At 31.0% G+C, this 22,604-nt stretch overlaps 1 protein-coding gene and 1 pseudogene across 1 annotated transcript; both read right to left on the reverse strand.

Moving 5' to 3' along the window:
* Window positions 1–634: 634 nt before the first annotated feature.
* On the reverse strand, window positions 635–11,135 carry LOC132281898 (loganic acid O-methyltransferase-like; annotated as a pseudogene).
* A 2,501-nt stretch (window positions 11,136–13,636) lies between these two features.
* On the reverse strand, window positions 13,637–15,213 carry LOC132281899 (loganic acid O-methyltransferase-like). The gene is made up of 3 exons (XM_059783558.1): window positions 15,136–15,213; window positions 14,192–14,845; window positions 13,637–14,042 (listed from the first exon to the last, which is right to left on the reverse strand). Exons 1-3 carry the CDS (start codon window positions 15,211–15,213, stop codon window positions 13,722–13,724), a joined length of 1,053 nt encoding a protein of 350 aa, XP_059639541.1. The 3' UTR covers window positions 13,637–13,721.
* Between the last annotated feature and the right edge of the window lie 7,391 nt (window positions 15,214–22,604).

Here is a 22,604-nt window from a genome sequence, read left to right on the forward strand (position 1 = left end):
GACATAGAGTTTCTAATCAGTACTGCATGTTGTTGGATTAGATGGTCTTATTGTCCGCATTTAAATGTTTTAGTTTAATATCATATATTGTTGTAAGATACAGTAATTATTTTAAATTACTTTTTCTGTTTTAGTCTTTGAGTAATTTAAAATTCTTTTCGAATTGTCTTATATAAAATTTTCATAAGCACCTACATGTTACAAGTATGTTTAAAAGAATATACACATATGGGAACAAATTATCAATAAGGATTAAAATAAAAAAAATAAAAATAAATAAAAAAATCAAGAATTATTATTAGTTGGATTCTGATTTTGAAGGTACCAACTACCAAACCATGTTCTAAATTCGAGGTACAAAGCCCTACTCGTGCCAAAGTTACATGTTGGTTTCCATATGCCATTAGGCCAATACGACCATAGTATTTCAATATGCAAACATATTAATCTTTTTTAATTTTTTAAAGGTTGACATATTATTCTTCCCAGCATAATAAGAGGTTCAAATCAATCATATTCTCTTCAACAGAACAATACCACTGCAAAATAAGTTCTTTTCAGACATTGTAGCTGAAGATTGACAGATTATTAATATCCTTTCATACATGTAAACCAAAAAAAGAAGAGATCCTAATCATTTTTTACGTTTGAGAATAATGAACAACTCCATTTCAGCATCAACAGTTCCGGGAAGGGGACACCCATTGATTTTGGCGGCATATCGATCGAACAGTTGATCTAGAATGTCACTCCCAAAGTGAGCTTTCACAGTTGCCTCAAACCCTGCTCTGCACTCTTGCTTGCTACAAAAACTGTTAAAGTGCATTTCCGCCATCTTCACAATGCTATAATTCCCATTGCTTTCTATTAGTTTCTGTATCTCTTCTGGTGATGGTGTATGGATGGCAAGTTAAATAAGGCCACCTTATCCTTGCTTATGACTCCCTGCAAATCAAATACCACTTTAGATGATTATACTGTTGTAGTAAACTGTTGTTTAATATTTCTAGCTCGTGAATCTAGAGTTTATTGTCATAGCTGCCTTTGTAAACTATAATTATTTCGTGTCAAACATTAATCATAAAGAAACATGAACCCTAAGATCTTAGAACTTTATTATTTTCATATATCTATAATGTATAAATAAATATAGTTAGATATAAATACCTCGATTTGTAATTGCAAATTTAATAGAGGTCAAGCCAAACGCCAAGATCTTTTCTGCAGAACGAACAACGTGATAAACTGCAAGTACAAACAATAGTAAAGCGTGAAAACTAATTTATCTCTTTTGGCCTTTTACACACATAAAAGTTTATACGTGTTATTTCATTAGCGTACATAACTGATGGGAATATGCACTTTTATAAAGACAGAGAGATGATCAGTTTTCCTTTTAATAACTTTAATTCCACTTTCCATCAAAGTAAGGAATAAATATGAAAACACTTCTCCAATATTTAATTACAACAAAGGTAATTTAATAAGTTGACCAAATAATATAATATTAATCTGATATCTATTTATTTAACCACTAATTAATAAAATATATCATATGTCCAAATCATGTGGGTCACACAATTAATAAATAATCTTACATTTTCCCACTTGGCCCATATGATAACTTTTGTAGTGGTTTAGTAAAATAGTCATTAGTGTGCACCATAAATCAAATTGACTTATTAAATTGGTCATCATAAATACCGTGGTAAATAAACTATCAATACAAGTCATGGCGGTTATATGTCCTTAAATGACGCAGTTCCTTCCATGTACCACAATACTAATAAGAAATATCAATAATGATCTAACAATAATATATTTTTCAAGACTATTCCTATTACCATTTATTAAAGTAATATGTACATGTACATTAATTAATATGAAATATCAGAAACACATTTAATGAGCACAAAATGTCAAATATATATAAGCACTGTGAAGCAATTCACAATTAAAAAATAATCAACATTGATTACATTCAAGACCCATTCTTTCAACATGTTCCATAAATGTCTTGGGTGGTAGTCCATTCGTTAATGAATTGCAATCATAAGTTATGTGATTATATGTTCAATAGACATTCATTATTTCTAAACATCTTTTTTAACGATAAATTATTTCAACTTTATAATGCCTATTATTTAAAATACAAGAAGATTAACAATTGCAACATAAATTTTCAGCAATCTGAAAAAATGGTACACATGACTTCATATCCTGAAATAAATTCTGCAACCATAAATTGTAACCTCAAAGCAAGTTACAAATTAAAAATTCATAATAGACAAAGTAATAATAAATTACTTTACACTTTTTCATAATATTGTTCCTCTAGCCAAAAGAAACAAATAACCAATTAAAAAATGTCTTCCTAAGTGTGAGCATATAATCTTTTATCTCATACCAACTTGTATATACATCAAACTCCACAATATATGCATAAGGAATATTTTTCGTTTCTTTACCTTCTAGCTAACTCATTCTTTGGGATTGCATTAGGCTGAATTTATCCTCTTTTATGTATGAAACAATACTGGTTGAATAATGTTTCATACCAAATCTTTCTAGAATTCTTTAAATATATACTTTCTGAGACAATCCTAAAAATTCACGTGATCTATCATGAAATATTTCTATTCCTATCACGTAAGATGCCTTATCCATATATTTCATTTCAAAGTTCTTAGAGATAACTTTTACTTTCATATAATAAACTAAAATCACTACTAGTAAACAAAATATCATAAATATATATAGAATCAGAAATATAAACTTATTCCCATTAACCTTATAGTATATACACTGATAAACAGTATTTTCCTTAAAACCAAAAGAAATAATGGTATCATTAAGCTTAAAATACTATTATCAGGAAGCTTGTTTAAGTTCATATATTGACATCTTAAGTTTATAGATCATAAATTCTTTACTCTCTAGTGTAAAGCCTTTAAGTTGTTTCATATAGACTTCTTCTTTCTAAACTCTCATTCATAAATGTTGTATTCACATCCATTTAATGTAACTCTAAATCATAATAACCTACTAATACCATAATATTTTAAAAGAATTCTTCTTAGATACTAGAGATAATGTTTCTTTATAATATATTCATTCATGACACTAATCCATTTAGTAAAATCATTACTGTTAATGGCTTGTGCATATGTAACCGAATCCGTATATATTTCACTATATATTAAAATCATATTCTTGCAGATATATCACATAGTTATCTGGAATAGCAGATCTTCTTTCTCTTTGAGATCATCTTAATATTATTCCTTATGATTCTTCTACAATTTATTGATTGGTGACAATCTCATTATGGAGTTGTTGATCATTCAATTGTTTTTTGTTGTTATACGATTCAATAACTGAAGGAACAATTATTTTCTTAGAAGTTATGGGTAAAGAAATTTATACCATAACTTCTTGAATGATCACATTCTTATTTTTATCACTCCGACTGATTTCACCATTCTCAATGAATCTTATATTTCTGGTTTCAACAATTCTCATACTATGTTTAGGATAGTAAAACTTGTACCCTTTAGATTATGGGTAACAAAAAATTACTTAACATACTCCTAACCACATTCATAAGAGTACGATTATACCTTTCAGTTACACGCTTCTGCTGTAGCATGTCTAACATAGTGTATTGAGCACAAATATCATACATTTTAAGGAGTTTATCAAACGGTTAGAGTATTAACCCGTTTCATCATACTTCCATAATATTCACCACCTCTATATGACCTTATGATTTTCACTTTTCTATTTAGTTGTTTTTCAACCTCATTTATGTATACTTTAAGAGTACCCACTGCTTGAGATTTTTCATGCAACAAATAGATATATCCATAACGTGAAAAAATCAACTATAAAAACGATAAAATAATTTTCTCCACCAAAAGATAGAATATCAGAAGGTCTACAAATGTCTGTATGAAAATTTTCAAAAAGCTCTGTACTTCTTGTGGCTCATTTCTTTGTGTGTTTGGTTTGTTTACCCTTAATACAATCTACATATACACCAAAATTAGTAAAGTTTAGATACAAAAGAATCACATCATTTACTAATTTTTCTAACCTTTCACTGAATATTATCCAGTCTTTTATGCTACAAGATAAATGAATTTTCATTAATTGAACTCCACTTAATTCTAACACTATGATGCAAGGTCAAGAGGGTTTTAATAAATAAAATATCAAGTTTGAATTTACAAAAATCATCAACAATAATACCATAACTCACAAATTAGATTTTCTTGAATAAACATTATTATCAAACTTAAAGGAAAAATTATTAATATAAAGTTTTGAAATAAAATCAAATTGAGAGAAATTGAAAAAATATAAAGAGTTTAAAACAATTTCAATAAAATCCATTGTTTAACACTAAACAAAATGTCTCAATGGTTTCAAAATGGTTTCAACAAATTTTTTTTCCAATTATCATAAATAAGAAATTCTCATCTGAATTTGTGGTTTAGGCCATTAAAAATCCTTGCATCTATTAGACACATAAACATTAGTACTTAAGTCAACTTATCATGTATTAGAAGAAATATCAATAAGTGATTCGAAATATACAAAAGTCAAAAGACTTATCTTTCTTTTCGAATCATTCTTTATGTTTCATGTAATCTTTCTAAAAGTATTCAATACATAAATGACACTTTTACATTATTACATTCATTTCTTTTAGTAAATTGATCTAAATCTTTTAATTTTGGGTGTTGCTCACTTAATGCCTTTTCAAACTTTTTCTCAAATTTCTTTCTAACTTCTTGAGTTATCAGATGAACATAATGATTACTTTGCTTCTTAAGCCTTGTCTCCTCCTAAATTAACATAATGGTCAATTCTTTCACTTTCCACTTGTCTTAATAGTGTTAATTCGAAATGACCCATACTGAGTAGATAAGAAATTGAGAATAAATTGAACGAGAAAATTCTCATCAACAATCATTCCTAAAGTTCTTAATTTTGCAGCAACATTAGTTATCTCATAATTATGTTCATACATGATACGAGTACCAACAAAAAATTCATAGTAGTGATATCAATTAACAATTTTCGTTTTAGATATTTATCTACAATACGAAAACATTCTTATAGGCAAATATTCCTTAGCACTATCATTATGGGAACAATTATTCGCATAACCATAATACTTAATCTGTTCGATCTCTCCCAAGCTTTATGAAGAATCTTATCTTAATCACTGTATTTATCAGTAATAACAGTTGGTTTCTCAATTTTAAATGCTTAATCAAGATTTAACACGACTAAATTTTGAACTTAACTTACTCATTTCATTATGAAAAATTAGTCCTATTGAGATCAGAACAGATGTAACATGCGAATTAAGAAATATAATAAAACAAACATAATAAGATAAAATGTTTATAATAATAATACTTTGAGTTAACAACACGTATATATAACTTAAAAAATATAAATACAATGTATAACTATAGTACTCCTTTGGGTGGCAACTATAAAATACTAATAATGATACTTATTTGTATTCATATGTATACATTAATTGGTGATGCATTATTTAATTAAACAGATAAGTTACCTTTGGATATCCTATATCTACATAATTAAAAATACATACAATCCCTTAATGTTCATTTAATCACTTGAAAATCAATTTCATTTGTAGAATTATTTCTTATAATTAAATAAACTCAATATTCATGAGTATCACAAAAAATCATAAGCATCAATAATTCATGAAATATTACAATTATGTCTACTACTAAAATTAATATTCATCAATTATTATGGTTAGGCCACTTTGGCAGCTACCAACCTTTACATAATATGAATATTAAATTAGCTAGTGACTAATTCATCATTAATTATGTTTACTACTAAAATTAATATTTATCGACCGTTATAGTTAGGCCACTTTGGTAACTACTAACTCCAACATAATATGAATATTAAATTAGTTAGTAACTAATTAATATTTAATTTACCCATTTAACATTATACACACATACTCATACTGATCGATTTAAGTTTAGGTAAGTTCTATCCCAAAAACTTAATAGTCCAAAAGTTAATAAAAATATCAGTTTACTTTATATACTTAATAAAACATATTATTTTTTATTTTTGGACTTGAAGATCATAATTGAATCAATTTAAAATTGATTCTCCAATATGTATGTATGTATGTCTGGATATAAAATAATAAGTTATTTGCATGTCCAATAAGATTAAATTAAATTTCTAGATTCATACATTATTCTAAAATTTTAAATTTCTTTAATAAAATAAATAAATACACATACTTTATTTATTAATATTTTATTAATTTTTAGATAATTAATAAAATTTAATCTGTAATCAACTATAACAATTGATACGCAAAGTGATTTCATGAAAACAGTAACAAAAGAAATAGCTACTAACAGTTTTCAAATCAAATTGTTATTCCCATCATGCACTAAAATGAAAAGGCAAATACATGAATTGGCATATTGTTTGTCTTATTATTTTACCATTGCATTGCTTTTGTATAAGTAATTGTAAAAAGTAATGACTTGTATGTCAAAAGCACATACTTATATACTCATTGGATCACACACGAAAATCAATAAATAAACACATTCTAGATGCATCTTGTTTAAATTTATAATAAAGTACAATCCAATTTCAATTTGATCGTAATCGGTGAATTATACACGATCCTAATAAATAAATAAATTTTATAATTTTATAATTATAATTTTTACTTACACATATTATTTATGCCAACTTTAGTGAAAAATAATGAGTCCCTAAACTATAAGCTCTGATACCACATGTAATTAATAATTAATTCGTGTCAAACATTAATCACAAATAAACATGAACCCTAAAATCTTATAACTTTATTATTTTCAGATACCTATAATGCATAAATAAATATAGGTAGATATAAATATTTCGATCTGTAATTGCAAATTTAATAGAGGTCAAACCAAACGCCGGGATCCTTTCTGCAGAAATAACAACGTGATAAACTGTAAGTACAAACAATAGCAAAGCTTGGAAACTGATTTATCATAAAAGTTTATACGTATTATTTCATTAGCGTACATAACTGATGAGAATATACATTTTTATAAAGGCAGAGAGAGGATCAGTTTTCTTTTTAGTAATTTTAATTTCACTTTCCATCTAAGAAGTAAATAAGAAAACACTTCTCCAATAATTAATTACCACAAAGGTAATTTAATAAGTTGACTAAATAATATAATATTAATCTAATATCTATTTACTTAACTACTAATTAATAAAATATATCACATGTCCAAATTATATGGGCCACACAATTAATAAATAACCTTATAGCCTTGTCTCACCTCCGATCGGGTTGGGAAGAGTCTCCAGTTTAAAAGGTTGGGTAGATACCAAACTGCAAAACCAGCCCTAGAAATATGAGAATGAACCATAAAAACTGTTTTGTTTTAACATACCTCGTTAGCTATGTCTACAAGACTAGATTCCAAGGGTTCAAACCGGGTGCCAAATGATGACTTTACCGGAAGCGTCCTACTCGGGCGACCGAGGATCAGAATCACCATCAATCCCCCGGGAACGAGCTCCTGCGCCCGAGCACCTAGAAATGTTTCCATGTCCCTTGCATACTGTGCTGAATAAGCCTCGCCAACTTCTTTTGGAGCATTTGAACAATGAATCCTCCCTCTATTGCAACAAGGAGAGTCGAGGTCACCGAGCTCCGGTGGCACCTTGGAAAGCCATTGGAGTGCATTTGCAGAGTGAATAAGATTGAGAGAGGCCTTGGGAAACAGTCTGCAATAGAAAGAGCCTGGTACGCCATAAGCGAGGTATTGCCTCTCTGTTGGAAGGTTCTTAAAGAGGAGATTGAAGTCATTTTGAACATGGTCATTGAAGAAGACTTGAAATTCCAAGGGGCAAGAAATGTGACCCTCCACTTGGTACTTGTGTTGTATGGCTTCTATTATGTTGTTCACTGCAATGAAGGTGTTGGGTCCAACTGAGCAGCCTAAATCAGCAATGGAAAATAGATTTGAAGCAGGAGAGCCATGTACTATGTCAAGGTTTTCACGAATTGCAGCGGCTAGCATGGGTTTGACACAAGCAATAACCTCTTTCTACATACAAAGGTGAATATATATATATCTATGCTTGTCATTGTCAAAACTAAGTAAAATACATTTTATTTTATTCTCATCAACTAAAGTGCACATTAAGTAATTGGAGAGGTAATGAGAAAACCCTGAAAGCAATAATACTACATGGTTTCTTTCTAGCGTGCCCCCATAGTACGTGCCATCGAGGGCGGGAGCCAGAAATTTTAGTTTGTAATTAAATTTTATTTTTAAAATGAATTATAATATAATTTTGCATATAGTATATATTCATAATATATATACTTTAAGAAATTTTAAAAATGAAAAAAATACAAACTTAATAAATAGAAGAAAAAAAAAAATTGATATGAGAAAGAAATATGTAGAGGAACAAACGATAACTTTTAAGTAAAAAATAAAGAAATAAAAAGAGAGCAGTGTTAAAGAATCAAATTTTCTTCGACAATTATTTAATTATTCAAAAAGTCATTTTGGAAAAACCTTTTGAGTACTTTGATTTTACTTTTGAAAAAATATATCATTATTATCTTCATGAAAGATTCAAAAAAATAATAATTTTAACTAAATAAAATTACACAAGCTTTATAACTTTAGTAACTTATACAAAAAAAATTAATAGCCATACAATTTGCCATTTAGCAAGTGACAATTAGAAGTATTAATATATAAAATATCATTGATACTGTTGGCATTTTGCCATTTAGGTCTCACAAAATTTTAATTTCTCCTCTTTTCTAATGAACCCAAAACTCGCAAATGGTGATTACTATATAATTTTAGATATTTTAATTGTAAAAATCGTAAGACTAATATGTGTGACAAAAAAAAATTAAAAAAAAAAAGTAAATGCATTTTTATTATAAATCAGGGGACATCAATGTATTTTTCTCTTTTAAATTATTAAAGGTATGTTTCAGAAGATTTGAGTTTTCAAAAATATGACTAAAATGGTCAAAGTTAAAATTTTATATAAGTTTCAAAATGATACAAGTTAAATTAATTTTCAAACTCTATATTTTGAAAAAAGTTAGGGGAGGGGGATTTAGGACTTCAATTTAAAATTTATTTGTAAATTAATTATTATTTGAGAGTATAATAAAAATTTTAAAAACTTTTGGTGGGGGTAGCCCCCGTGGCTCCGCCCCTGGTGCCATCCCTCCCTCTCATAATTGGTATTATATCACATTTCATAACTACTTAATTAGATTCATATTTCTGAATTTTATTTTCTTCAATATATCTAATAAGAATAATATTATATTATGATTAATTTATAAGTTTTAAATTTTTAATTACATAGTATTAGTTCAGCCCCCAACTCCGCAATGACAGGACATATCTCCACCCCATTTACTAGACAAGAGTCAAGGAGCGTGTCCCTGTCTCATTGGTATCACAACATTTTAATTTTTATTACTTTTTACGAAATTAACTTATAAAAAAGGTTCAAGCATTTTAATTAAATATGAAAAGACATTAGAGTATTTTTTAATTAAATATGAAGAGACATTAGAGTAATTGTAACAACCCACTCCACCACATGGTATGATATTGTCCTCTTTAAGCCTAAGCCCGCACGGTTTTGTTCTTGAGCTTCACCCCAAAATGCCTCATACTAATTGGAGATGTACATATAAACACTTCACCTTTCCCTCTCCCAGGCGATGTGGGACTTGTCCACCCGTAACTCGCTAGTGTGGTAACCTGATAGTGTCTCTTGCACCCGCCCACAAGGTCATCACAATCCACCCCCTTTGGAGGCCCGACGTCCTCATCGGCACACTTCCGGCTGAGTCAGGCTCTAATACCATTTGTAACGCCTCACTCCACCACATGGTATGATATTGTTTGCTTTGAGCCTGAGCCTGCACGGTTTTACTCTTGGTCTTCACCCCAAAAGGCCTCATACCAATTGGAGATGACACACTTACCTATAAGCACTTCACATTTCCCTCTCCCAGACGATGTGGGACTTGTGCACCCGTAACTCACCAGTATGGTAGCCTGACAGTGTCTCTTGCACCCGCCCACGGCACACCCGCCCACAAGGTCATCACAGTAATTCTTTCTTCTCTCCCTTGGTTTCATACAATAGATATTATACTACTTGTATATATGTAAATGTAAATAAAACAATGATATAGATACAGCAAACTTATATTTTTATTTCACAAAATTTGAGATTTCGAAAGCATGCTAAAAATGTCTAAATTAAAATTTTATATGAGTTCTGAGATAGCACAAGCTATATTTATTTTTAATTCATAATTATCGGGCAATAAATAGGTGTTTTGAAATTTTGAAGGGGCCAATTAAAATTTTATATGATTTTTTTTTTCAAAAATTAATTTTATATGAATTTTGGGTGTCAAAAGTAAAGGTATTTATATAAAATAGCAACTTTTGTGGGGACATAAGAATAAATTTGAAAATATTTGAGGCGGCACTGGCCCTCCCTAGCTCCGCCTGCCTCCCTCAACTATTGTAAGTGCTATAATGTGCCCTCTCCTAATATTGGAGGTTCCTGCAACATTTTCAATAATTAAAAAAGCAATTAAAGTGCAAAAACTTGTATACATGACAGTTTCTCCTTACAAATAACTTTTTTTATATATATAGTCGAAAAGGCTTTAAGGGTGGGTTAATTGTAAAAAGGAATATTGAACTTTGTTACTTAAAAATTAAAGATTCTGCAATGTCTTCAATTTAAGAATTATTTTTCATATTTTTATATGTATCTAATATAATAATAGGATACGTTTATTAATCTTTCATTAAAATTTTAAATAGTTTTGACCCCACAGATTGTTTATCTTTCTCTAATTTCTATCATGAAAGGAAATTGAATAAAAAAAATTGGTGTCAATGGACCTAAAAAGCAGATGAGTGAAAATGTAACAAATAGAAAAATACCTGCGGATTGGAATTTTTGGCATAGCTGTATTCGCCATCTCCACCGGTCATCGGAAAAGATGCTTGCTTGTCCATCTGATCTCTCTATCTCTCTACAATTGTTTGCCTAATTTTGAGTATATGTATTTTATATAGGTCTTAATTGTTATTCCCACAAATCTATTTATCAGAGCAAAGGAGAGAGCCATTTATCTCACAATAAATGTTTCACCAATAATGTTTTGCCATCACACCATAAGATGGAATCTGCCCTTTTAAAGCGTAATTCTACGATTGACACATAATCACTTCAGTCGGTCTGTAACAAATTTAATCTTTTCCTTACATATAATTAATTTTTCCACCTCAACTTTGACCCATTTACAGGACAAATTCCACTAAACCTATCTGTAGCTTTAAAAAGTTAGCATAATACTTGTCTCAATTTTTATTTATTTATTTATTTTTGGCAATAAACTTCTTTAATTTATCAATTGCCCCTTTTTAGCCGATGAAGGACTAAAAGCCCTAAAGGAAAATTTAGCAATATTCATTGGAAAAGAATAATAAAATTTGAGATCATCCAAAAAGACTCATATCACTTCATTGATATCATCAGTCAGTTTTATCTTGTCATTTAAAAAGTTTGCAATTGTATGCAGGCTATAGAAACTCCCTCTCCTATTAGATGCTAAGCGCTAAGAACACTACTACATTGTTCGATTCTACTGTAGTCAAGAGCCAAGTTTCCACAGTGATCAATTTATTTTACTTAGAATTTGAAGGAGCAGAAAGTGGACCAGGCTTCGTTAGGGCCGGTCCACTTCGACCTGAGCATTATTGGCCTGTCGACCCACTTCAAGGACGACCCAACCAGGCTCAAAGATCAAATCTGCCATTCCTAGGCCCTGAGCATTATAGAATTGTTATTTATTTATTTATAGAATGATATTTTTTTTAATTTTATGACATTGCAAATTTTTGGGTTAATACCTTGTGCATGGTGTATGAGATTAGGCAGTTTGGAACCAATAAGTACGAAGAAATCAAAATCTAATCTACCTATAAATTGTTGTCACCTGTCCCCTTTTAAAACTTTTCTCTAGTGATCAAATTCATAAAAGTCCAATCTTGATATTAAACAATTATATGATTTGGTTCGATGGTGGGTTACTTAAATCTTTGCCTTGTGAAGTATCTGATCTGATATTTGACTTGCATGAAGGGAGTGGTATTTTACACTGGCAAAGTCTCGAATATCCTTTATCCATTTTATTAGGAAAAGAAAGATAGCACATCAGTCAAATATGTCGAGTTTGGGACCTGGTCCTTGAGTTAACGTGAGTGATAAGAGATTTGGGCTTTCTTTTTCTGCATAATCCTTGATTTTATACAAGAAACCACATCATAACAATTCAATGAAGTTGTTAATTGGCAGCTGGACTTAATTATTAGGCAATTTTGTCAAAACACAATCCAAATTGCTTGCAAGGATCAAATATTATGGGAATAATTTGTAATGGGATAACAATTCAATGAAGTTGTTAATTGGCAATTTGGCAGTTGACTTAATTATTAGGCAATTTAGCCAAAACACTATCCAAATTGCTTGCAAGGATTAAATATTAATAATGAGAAATGATAGGTCTTCGATCTCAATTGCCGACTCCTCCTTTAAATACAACGTGATTAGATCATGTTAGAAATCTTTAAAAAAAAAAAATTCATAAATTTCTTTTTCTATTCGACTCATTCCTAACCACATTGTATTCGAAGGAGGAGTCGGCAATTGAGGTTTGAAGACCTATCATTTCTCATTAAGAATTCCTTTCAAATATTAATAATTAATGAGAATAATTTGTAATGGCGGGCGACAAGTCTTGTATCCTATTATCCTATATATGGAAATAGAGAATTAATATTATTTTAAAATATCTTTCGAAAATTATTATCACTCACACTCAAAATGTTTGTTTCGTCTTTTATTCACATCCTAACCGCACTTGCAAAGCTCTGGCATTATACAAAATAACTTGAATACCTTTTGACTTATCATAGAGCTCTTTTAACCTAAAAAATTACTACAGATTAAAAGTCTAAAATATCTTAAATACTGTGCAAATTTTTACGGCCGGAGATGACTAAGTTTTGATGGTGAATTTTTTTGTTTTATCTGAGATTGAGTTTTGTGAATTATGAGTGTGTATACAAATGTACCGACTCCTTGATATTACCCCAAGTTGGCGAATGTTGAGAGGGATGTTAGGGCAAATGTACACTTCTGTAAATAGAAGTTAAAGAGATGGAAATAGGGGAATTTTTGTGTGAAGGGTAGTGGATTTCTTTCTGAATATAGAGAGCAATTTCGGGTACCTTCAGAATTATAAAAATCTTAAGGAGTATTTTGTTTTCAAATTTGCAATAAAACATAAAGACGAAGGCTGATACCAACAATAAAGGGATTAGGCTCAGAAACATCATTGAAGTTGTTTGATTCCCTCCATAGTATTTCAATATGCAAACATACTCTTCCTAACATAACAAGAGCTTCAATCATATTCTCTACAACATGAGCACCAATTACACTGACAAAAATAAAAAAACAGACATTGTACCTCAGGATTCAAGAGATACTTATTCATTTCATAAATGTAATCCAAGGAAAAGAAAAACAGATCCTAATCATTGTTTGAGTTTGAGAATAATGAATAATCCATTTCCAACGCCATCACCAGTACTAGGAGGTGGATGACCCGTGATTTTCGCGGCATATCGATCGAACAGTTGGTCTAGAATCTCACTACCAAAGTGAGCTTTCACAATAGCCTCAAACCCAGCTCGGCACTCTTGCTTACTAATAAAGCTGTCATACTTAATTTTCATTTCCTCCATCTTCACAATGCTGTAATTCCCATTTCTTTCTATTAGTTTCTGCATCTCTTGTGGCGATGGGCTATAGATGGGCAAGTTAAATAAATCCACTTTATCCTTGCTTATAATTCCCTTCAAATCAAAACCACATTGGATATATCATTATTTTTAACATGGTATATACTATGGTGCAATATTTTGTCAAACTAATACAAGTTATTAAGAGTTTGCTTAAATTTTGAATTTCAGAAAAAATAAAAAAAAAGGTTATGTTTACTGACCTCATTAGCCATGTCTACAAGGCTAGATTCCAAGTGTTCAAACCGGGGGCCAAGTGATGACTGTCCCGGAAGTGTCCCACTGTGGCGACCGGAAATCAGAAGCACCATCAACCCTCTGGGAGCAAGCTCTTGCGAACGAGCACCTAAAAATGCCTCCATGTCCCTTTCATACTGTGCTGAATAAGCCTCGCCAACTTCTTTTGGAGCATTAGCATAAAAAATCCTCCCTCTATTGCAACAAGGAGAGTCTAGGTCACCGAGCTCCGGTGGCACCTTGGAAAGCCATTGGAGTGCATTTGCACAGTGAATAAAATTGAGAGAGGCCTTGGGAAACAGTCTGCCATAGAAAGAGCCTGCTACTCCACAGGCGAAGTATTGCCTGTCTGTTGGAAGGTTTTTAAAGAGGAGATTGTAGTCATTCTGAACATGGTCATTGAAGAACACTTGAAATTCCAAGGGGCAAGAAATGTGACCCTCCACTTGGTACTTGTGTTGTATGGCTTCTATTATATCGTTCACTGAAATGAAGGTGTTGGGTCCAACCGAGCAGCCTAAATCAGCAATGGAAAATGAATTTGTAGTAGGCGAGGCTGCATGTAAGTTTTCACCAATTGCCGCGGCAAGCATGGATTTGGCACAATCAGCCGCCTTTTTCTGCATATATACAAAGATGAATATACAGATACATATACACTTGATATGAATACACATATCAGCAGCCATTTTTTTTTTTTTTTTTTGGAGTAGACAAGGAAGATTTTGGCATAAAATCAGTTGAAACTATTCTGAGCCAATTCATTTACCACTGAAATTTATACTAATTGGAAAAATATTGAAAGTGCTGTTTTATTGTAAATGATACACAGCAAAAATATTTACAATGGACCAAAAAAAAATAATAATAATAATAACTGATCAATAAAAATATAACAATAGAATATTACCTGTCGATTGGAATTTTTGGCATAGCTGTATTCGCCATCTCCACCAGTCATAGGAAAAGTTGCTTGCTGATCACCCATCCCTCTCTCTATAATGTTTGCTCAATTTTCAGTATAAATAATAGGTCTTATTCCCACAAATCTCTATCTCAGAAGCAGAGAAAGAAAGAAGCATCTCTCTCTCACAGACATGCACACGCGCACACACAAAATAATGTTTGGTCATCACCCCATATGAAAATATTTATGCGACGGAAGCTAGCCATCCCCCTCCCAACGGTGCACACACACCGCACACCTACGTGCTGCCGCCTAATTAAATTTTTTCATAGAAAAAAAATCTTTAAATCAGTTTGCAGTATTTTTCTGATTGTCTTACTTAAATATCCGTACACTTTTACTAGCATACTTAAAAGAATAAGAAAAATGATATTATGGCCAATCATTTTGACAGAGATGAATTGATGACGTGATGATGTTAATGTGATTAATTTTTTTGCCAACTGAACCGCCACATGTATTTTGTCTAGCAGGCCCCTTGGATGTTTTTGTCTGAATATCAAAGCGGACGTAGATAAAAAGAAAATTACGATGAATAATGAAGGATAATAAAGGTAAAATATTCAAAAATTTAATGAGTTTGAACATAAATTACAGAGTGAATCACTAATGAATAAAAAGTGATTAACAATTACAATTTATGAGTCAATTATTTATAATAAAAAAAGGTTGTTAGTGTTTGGGAACTTCATTGTAGAAGAGCTTTTAATGTTGTAAGAGTTTTTTTTTTTATTTGTTTCGCAAAAATTTTGCTAAAGTTCTTATACTATTAACATAACTATTTTGTCCTTCATTCAATTTATCAAATTTATCTGTAACAAGCCATATATAATAATAATAATAATAATAAATTGCAAAAACTATTTTGCGTTTTTTCAATATGCCATTAAAAAAAATCAACCAAATGAACATTTTTACTATGTAAACCAATGAAACAAGTCCAAAACAATGGTCTAAATAACAAAATTAAGTTATTTTTTACCATATAAACCATTTTTACGAAGTCATTTTTTTCACATGTAAATTGCCCATAAAATGATCTAAATAACAAAATTAATTCATACTCTGAAGAAATTATTCCTACAGTCAATTATTTTTCTTTCCTTATTTTTTTTCAACATAATACATATTTAACTTATTTTGTAATTGTTTTCTTCTATAGTGTTTTGATAAATTAAAAAATGGAAGGAACTAAAAACAATGCTTTACTTACCGAAAAACAAAAAACTATACTTTCCATATAAGTTTACTTTTTCTCAATTCAATTTTGAGGTTAAAAAAAAAAAATTTAAAGAAGGAATTTTATTTTCTTTATTTTATTGGTAGTGATCATCCGTCTTTTATTATGCCTTAGCCCTAGAGATTTTTTTCATAACCATCATCAAGTAAATCATATAATATATATACACACAATAGTGTTCAATTGCTCACTGAGAATAAGAAATTATATACTCATTTTTAATTATAGCCTTAGGATCTAATCCTACGGCATTAGTTAATTAACTTTTCTTCTCTTTATTTTAAAAAATTTACATTTTCTTTCCATACCATTAAATATCATTAAGGGAAAATGACAAAATTAGACAATTTATTAAAAGAAACAAGAATAAAATAATTTGGCTACTTTTGCCAAATTTGCAAGCAGCCACTGAGATAAAGTAAAATTAATCTAGAAATTAAAAATCATCATTTTTATTTTCTTCCTACACTTTATTCAATAGAATAAATTATGCAATAAATTAAAAAAACATATACCTAAATGATTTTAAATAATAGAGAACATAATTCTCCATTAGAATACTGTAAATTAAGGACTTGGAGACTGAAAACATTTAGATGAATATATAATAATATATTAAGAGTTGTTTTGCAGGACCCTTCCAAAAAAAAATTGCACAGTGATCAATCTATTTTACTTAGAATTATAAAAATATTAGGAGTATTTTGTTTTCAAATTTGCAATAAACAAAATAAATGACATAAAGTGAAGGCTAATACTAACAATAAAGGTGTCATTTGTCATTATCAGAAGCATCATTAAAGTTATTTGATTCCCTCCATAGTATTTCAATAAGCAAACATATTTCTCTTCCTAACATAACAAGAGGTTCAATCATATTCTCTACAACATGAGAACCAATTACACTGCCAAAAAAAAAAAAAAAAATTCAGACATTGTACCTCAAGATTGAAGAGATACTTATTCAAAACAAAGAACAAAAGATAAATAATATCATTTCATAACTGTAATCTAAGAAATGAAGAACAGATCCTAATCATTGTTTGAGTTTGAGAAAAATGAATAATATTCCCATTCCAACGCCAGTATTGCTTGGAGGGGGATGCCCCGTGATTTTGGCGGCATATCGATCGAACAGCTGGTCTAGAATGTCACTCCCAAAGTAAGGCCACGCTTGGAATGAATTTATGAAAACTGTTCTCAAGAACAGTTCTCAAGAACAATTTTCAGAGAACAGTTTTTAGTTTTTTTAGATTTCAAGCCTGCTTGGTTAAGAGAATTTACAAAACAGTTTCCGGAAAACAAAAATTCATAAAACTACTTGGTTGTTTGAATTTTTGAAAATAATTTTTAGAACTAAGAAAATAAATAAAAATATTATTATACACTCTTTTATTTCTTTAATTTATGATATTAACTATTAATGTGTGTGTGTGTGTGTGTGTGTATATATATATATAATTGTTGGAGGTGAATTCATTTTAATTAGTATTCTTAACTTAATAAGAGTAACTTCATCTAGCATTGCCTCTGAATAATGCCCACATTTGATTCATCAAATGAGTTCTAAGGGCTCCCATTTGTGCTGCACCACCATCAGATAAATTAAGTGCATTCAGTACACCAATATTTAGTATTAAGACGTGTGTATCATGCATGGATTGGGATAGAGATATTTAATAAGATATGTGAATCAAAAGACCCATAAATTGCATTCATTAAAAAATAAAAAATAAAAAAAAATAAAAAAACTTTCTATAAAAGAAATTGAATCCTGATATTCAAATATATATATTTTTTTTCATTAATGGAGATATTATATTGAACCAAAAGATCAAGCATTTAGTACATACTTAAAGAGAGCATACCCTCTATGAAAATTCAACATGGACTGCCTAACAAACCACTCAAAACAGCAAAGAAGCTTGGACACAGACTCTTCACTAATCACTCCCCTTGTTTACAATAAATCACCAAGAACAACCCCCTGTTTACAATATCTTTCTCACACCACAACCACCCAAACTAGCAAGATAAAATGTTTAAGAGACAATATAATTTAGCTTACATGCATACACAATGAATAGAGCTTTGACTATTGTACATGCTTTTGAAATCAAGTAACTGATGCTTGTGAGGAAATTGTGAAGTTGAAGAATGTTAAAATGAGATCCTGCTTCAGTGTTGAGAATGAGACAATTGCAGAAGGCTTTTGGCCTCAAAGTTCTTCTCTTGATGATGTATGGTGTTCCTTTTTTTAGGTCATTTGCTGAAGCTGAAGAATTTCTCAAACAACTTATGATATCATCTAGTCTCTCAATCAATTTGAGTGTATATCAGTGTTGCCTTTGATCTTCACAGATGGAGCACCAACTAGCTCTCAATTCAAGCTTCAGGTTTAAGAGAGTGGGCTTGATCTTCCAAGTCTTAAGAAATTCTTCAAGCAAAGGCAACAATGGGGCCTCTTTATTTTCAAGTTCTCTATCTTTATCTTTAACTGGTTCTCTTTTAAATATATTCATAAAGAAAGGCAACAACAAAAAATATCATAATGCCCCTTAGCTATTAAACTCAACCAAAAACATAGTGATGCCCTCTGTATTGAATTCAGATATTTAGAATCAATTTTCGAAATAAAAGATTCAACCCTAAACAATATGGGATCTGACCAAATTAATACACTTAATACTAATGCCAAAAATGAAATTTTGATATCTGACTTACAAAATAATACTAAATTCCCAAATATAAAATTATAATGTAATATTTCTATCAACAAAAAATATATATATAAACTTTAGCACAAATAAAAACAAAAACAAACTAATAAATTATCTATATACATGCATCCATAGACACACACACATATAGATATGAAGTTATATAAAAATTGCTTACCAAATAAACTGACATTTTAGGGTAAAAAAAATGAACTTTGAACAAATAGAAAATAACAGTAAGTAGAAAATCAAAAGCCAAATAAACGGTGCAAATTAATTAAAAAAGTAAAAAAAAATTACCACACATGCAGCTTCAACAGAGAACCCAAAAATGAATAATCAAATACCAATATCCAGATAGATTAGGGATAGTTCAAACTTTGATGAATTTTTACTGTTGTTTCTTATCTAACCCTAATTAGATAAGATTAGAAACCATTCAAATTGACACAACCAAACCAAAATCGAAAGTTTGGACAATAAACAACCAAAGCCAAATAATCAACCCATAACCCATCACAACCAAATCCATCACGGCAAATAATCAACCCTTAACCAAAGCACAGAAAATCGCGAACAACAACAGAAAATACAACACAACCAAAACAAATTATCAACCCCCAACCCAAATCGGAAGTGTGAACAACCACAAAATCAATGAATCCAATAGAGAAAAATAGAGATTTTTACCTGAATAGAGAGACAATCGCAGGAAAAAAATCTCAGATCGACTTTCTTGTCTAAGAGACAAGCTTCAAGAAACTGAAAGAGAGGTTGAAGAGAGACTTTGGCTTAGAAATCTGAGAGAGCGCTTGGACAGGGACGGTACAGAGGGCTTCTTTGGCTGAGGAGATGATGGAACCAAGACATTCGTTATAAACGAGATAGGGTTCCGTCGTTTTTTAAGTCAACTTTTGTTCTCCGTGTTTTCATTATGTGGTCTCCGAGTTTTTGAAAATTGCCAAAACAGCAAAAAGGTGTTCTCTAAAAACTGAGACTATGAGCTCTCAGTTTTTAAAAAATTGTTTTGTGAAAATAGATCCAAGTAGAACAAAAAGGCAGTTTTCAGATTTTGGTAACTCTCAAAACAGAAAACTGTTTTGGGAGTTCTGATCCAAGCAGGGCCTAAGCTTTCACAATTGCCTCAAACCCTGCTCTACACTACTAAGTAACCCGTCAAACTTAATTTCCATTTCCTCCATCTTCACAATGCTGTAATTCCCATTTCTTTCTATTAGTTTCTGCATCTCTTGTGGTGATGGGCTATAGATGAGCAAGTTAAATAAGTCCACTTTATCCTTGCTTATTATTCCCTTCAAATCAAAACCACATTGGATATATATATCATTATGTTTAACATGGTATATACTATGGTGCAATATTCTGTCAAACTAATACAAGTTATTAAGAGTTTGATTAAATTTTGAATTTCAAAAAAAAAAAAGAGGTTATGTTTACTGACCTCATTAGCCATGTCTACAAGGCTAGATTCCAAGGGTTCAAACCGGGGGCCAAGTGATGACTGTCCCGGAAGTGTCCCACTGTGGCGACCGGAAATCAGAAGCACCATTAACCCCCCGGGAGCAAGCTCTTGCGAATGAGCACCTAGAAATGTTTCCATGTCCCTTTCATACTGCGCTGAATAAGCCTCGCCAACTACTTTTGGAGCATTAGCATAAAAAATCCTCCCTCTATTGCAACAAGGAGAGTCTAGGTCACCGAGCTCCGGTGACTCCTTGGAAAGCCATTGGAGTGCATTTGCAGAGTGAATAAAATTGAGAGAGGACTTAGGAAACAGTCTGCCATAGAAAGAGCCTGCCACTACAAGAAAAGATGGGTCTAGCAGCAAAAACTAAAAAATGCTGTTAAAAAATCATTTTTAAAAGCACTTCATAAGAAATGCCGCCAGGAGTTACCAAAAAAAAAAAAAACCAAAAAACCCTCGTCATTTTTCATTTTTATTATTCATTTTTTATTTTTCTTTTTTCATTTTTCATTTTCCAATTTTCATTTTTCACTCTACCCATAATCTCTCCCTCCCCCCAATCCTCACTCTCTCTAGTTCAACTCAGACTCTCTCTCTACCCCCAATCCTCTCTCGCCGCTCATCGTTTTCTCTCTTGGGCTCCTAACGTTCTCTCTCTAACCCCACTCCTTTCTCTCTCTCTAGCTCGACTCAGACTGGTCTCCTCGCTCCTCACTCTTCAATGGAGACTTGATCTACCAAAATTATACTGCGAACAAAGTCCCGGTTGTGCTATTTGAGCATATATTCTGTTGTGTTATTTGATTTGGGAGCCAAATCGACATCTGATTCGCCAAAACAGGCCAACAATCAACGCCAAACCAAACTGTTGAGTTCATCAGTCTATTCACTTGCAGGTAAATTCCATCAATATTGGTTTTTTTTTTTTGTTGGATTTCATGCTTTAATTGGGAATTTATGTTAATCTTATAAGAAACCCTAGCTTTCTAAGAGTTTGAAGCTGATTTTAGAACGTTATTTCAAATTTTATCTATCTTGATGTATAATTTAATTCAAAATTATTGAGAATTTTGTTGAAATCTCTTTCCTTCTCCTTTTTTGTCGAACCAAATGAACGTAAGAGTCCAAATTTTATCTATCTTGATGTATAATTTAATTCATTTTTTTTACTTCTAACAGCAAATAAAAATTGTTGTTAGAGACCATAATTGTTGTAGTGTCCACAAGCAAAGTATTGGCTATCTGTTGGAAGGTTTTTAAAGAGGAAATTGTAGTCATTCTGAACATGGTCATTGAAGAACACTTGAAATTCAAAGGGGCAACAAGTGTGACCCTCCACTTGGTACTTGTGTTGAATGGCTTCTATTATGTTGTTCACTGAAATGAAGGTGTTGGGTCCAACCGAGCACCCTAAATCATCAATGGAAAATGAATTTGTAGTAGGCGAAGTTGCATGTAAGGGTGTGTTTGATAGGGTTGATTTGAAGGCACAGGGAAAGAAATTAAAAGAGAGGATAGTGTGAAAGTGTTTGGGTGGGTTAAGTGGAGAAAAAAGAGAGGATAGGGAGAGATAGAGATGGATAGCTATCCTTCCCTATTCCTTATATGCTTTTTCTCCTAATTTGAGAAGATAGGGAGAGATAGGGAGGGATAGTAAATTATAAATTATGGGTTACCAAAAATACCCTTTACAAATCAACATACTCAAAAGTAATTCCATTTATGTCCCAACTCTCTCTAGAATAGCAGTTAAGAAGCCACTGTAATTCAGCCGATTGAAGTTTGACCTAGCAACAAATTCATAAAAAGATACAAGATTTTATTGGTGATCATCTCATAAAGTCCCATCAGCATTTTTTTAGGGTCGGAAATTCAATCCAACAGAAAAAAAATTATGCAATATGTACACAGATATGTACATGATCCCGTCAATAGCATATAATTTTAAGATGGCAATACCAAATTC

Source organism: Cornus florida, unplaced genomic scaffold, assembly GCF_030987335.1.
Source record: "Cornus florida cultivar Cherokee Brave unplaced genomic scaffold, ASM3098733v1 CherokeeBrave_3.0.0_Hap2_Chr11, whole genome shotgun sequence".
Classification (NCBI taxonomy): domain Eukaryota; kingdom Viridiplantae; phylum Streptophyta; class Magnoliopsida; order Cornales; family Cornaceae; genus Cornus; species Cornus florida.

Bases quoted from the DNA above. Each gene is read 5' to 3' on its own strand.
- LOC132281899 (XM_059783558.1), bottom strand. From the start codon at position 15,213: ATGGGTGATCAGCAAGCAACTTTTCCTATGACTGGTGGAGATGGCGAA. The intron at 14,846-15,135 runs GTAATATTCTAT...GTATATATGCAG, and splicing joins CCAAAAATTCCAATCGACAG to AAAAAGGCGGCTGATTGTGC. The intron at 14,043-14,191 runs GTCAGTAAACAT...TTTGATTTGAAG, and splicing joins TTGTAGACATGGCTAATGAG to GGAATTATAAGCAAGGATAA.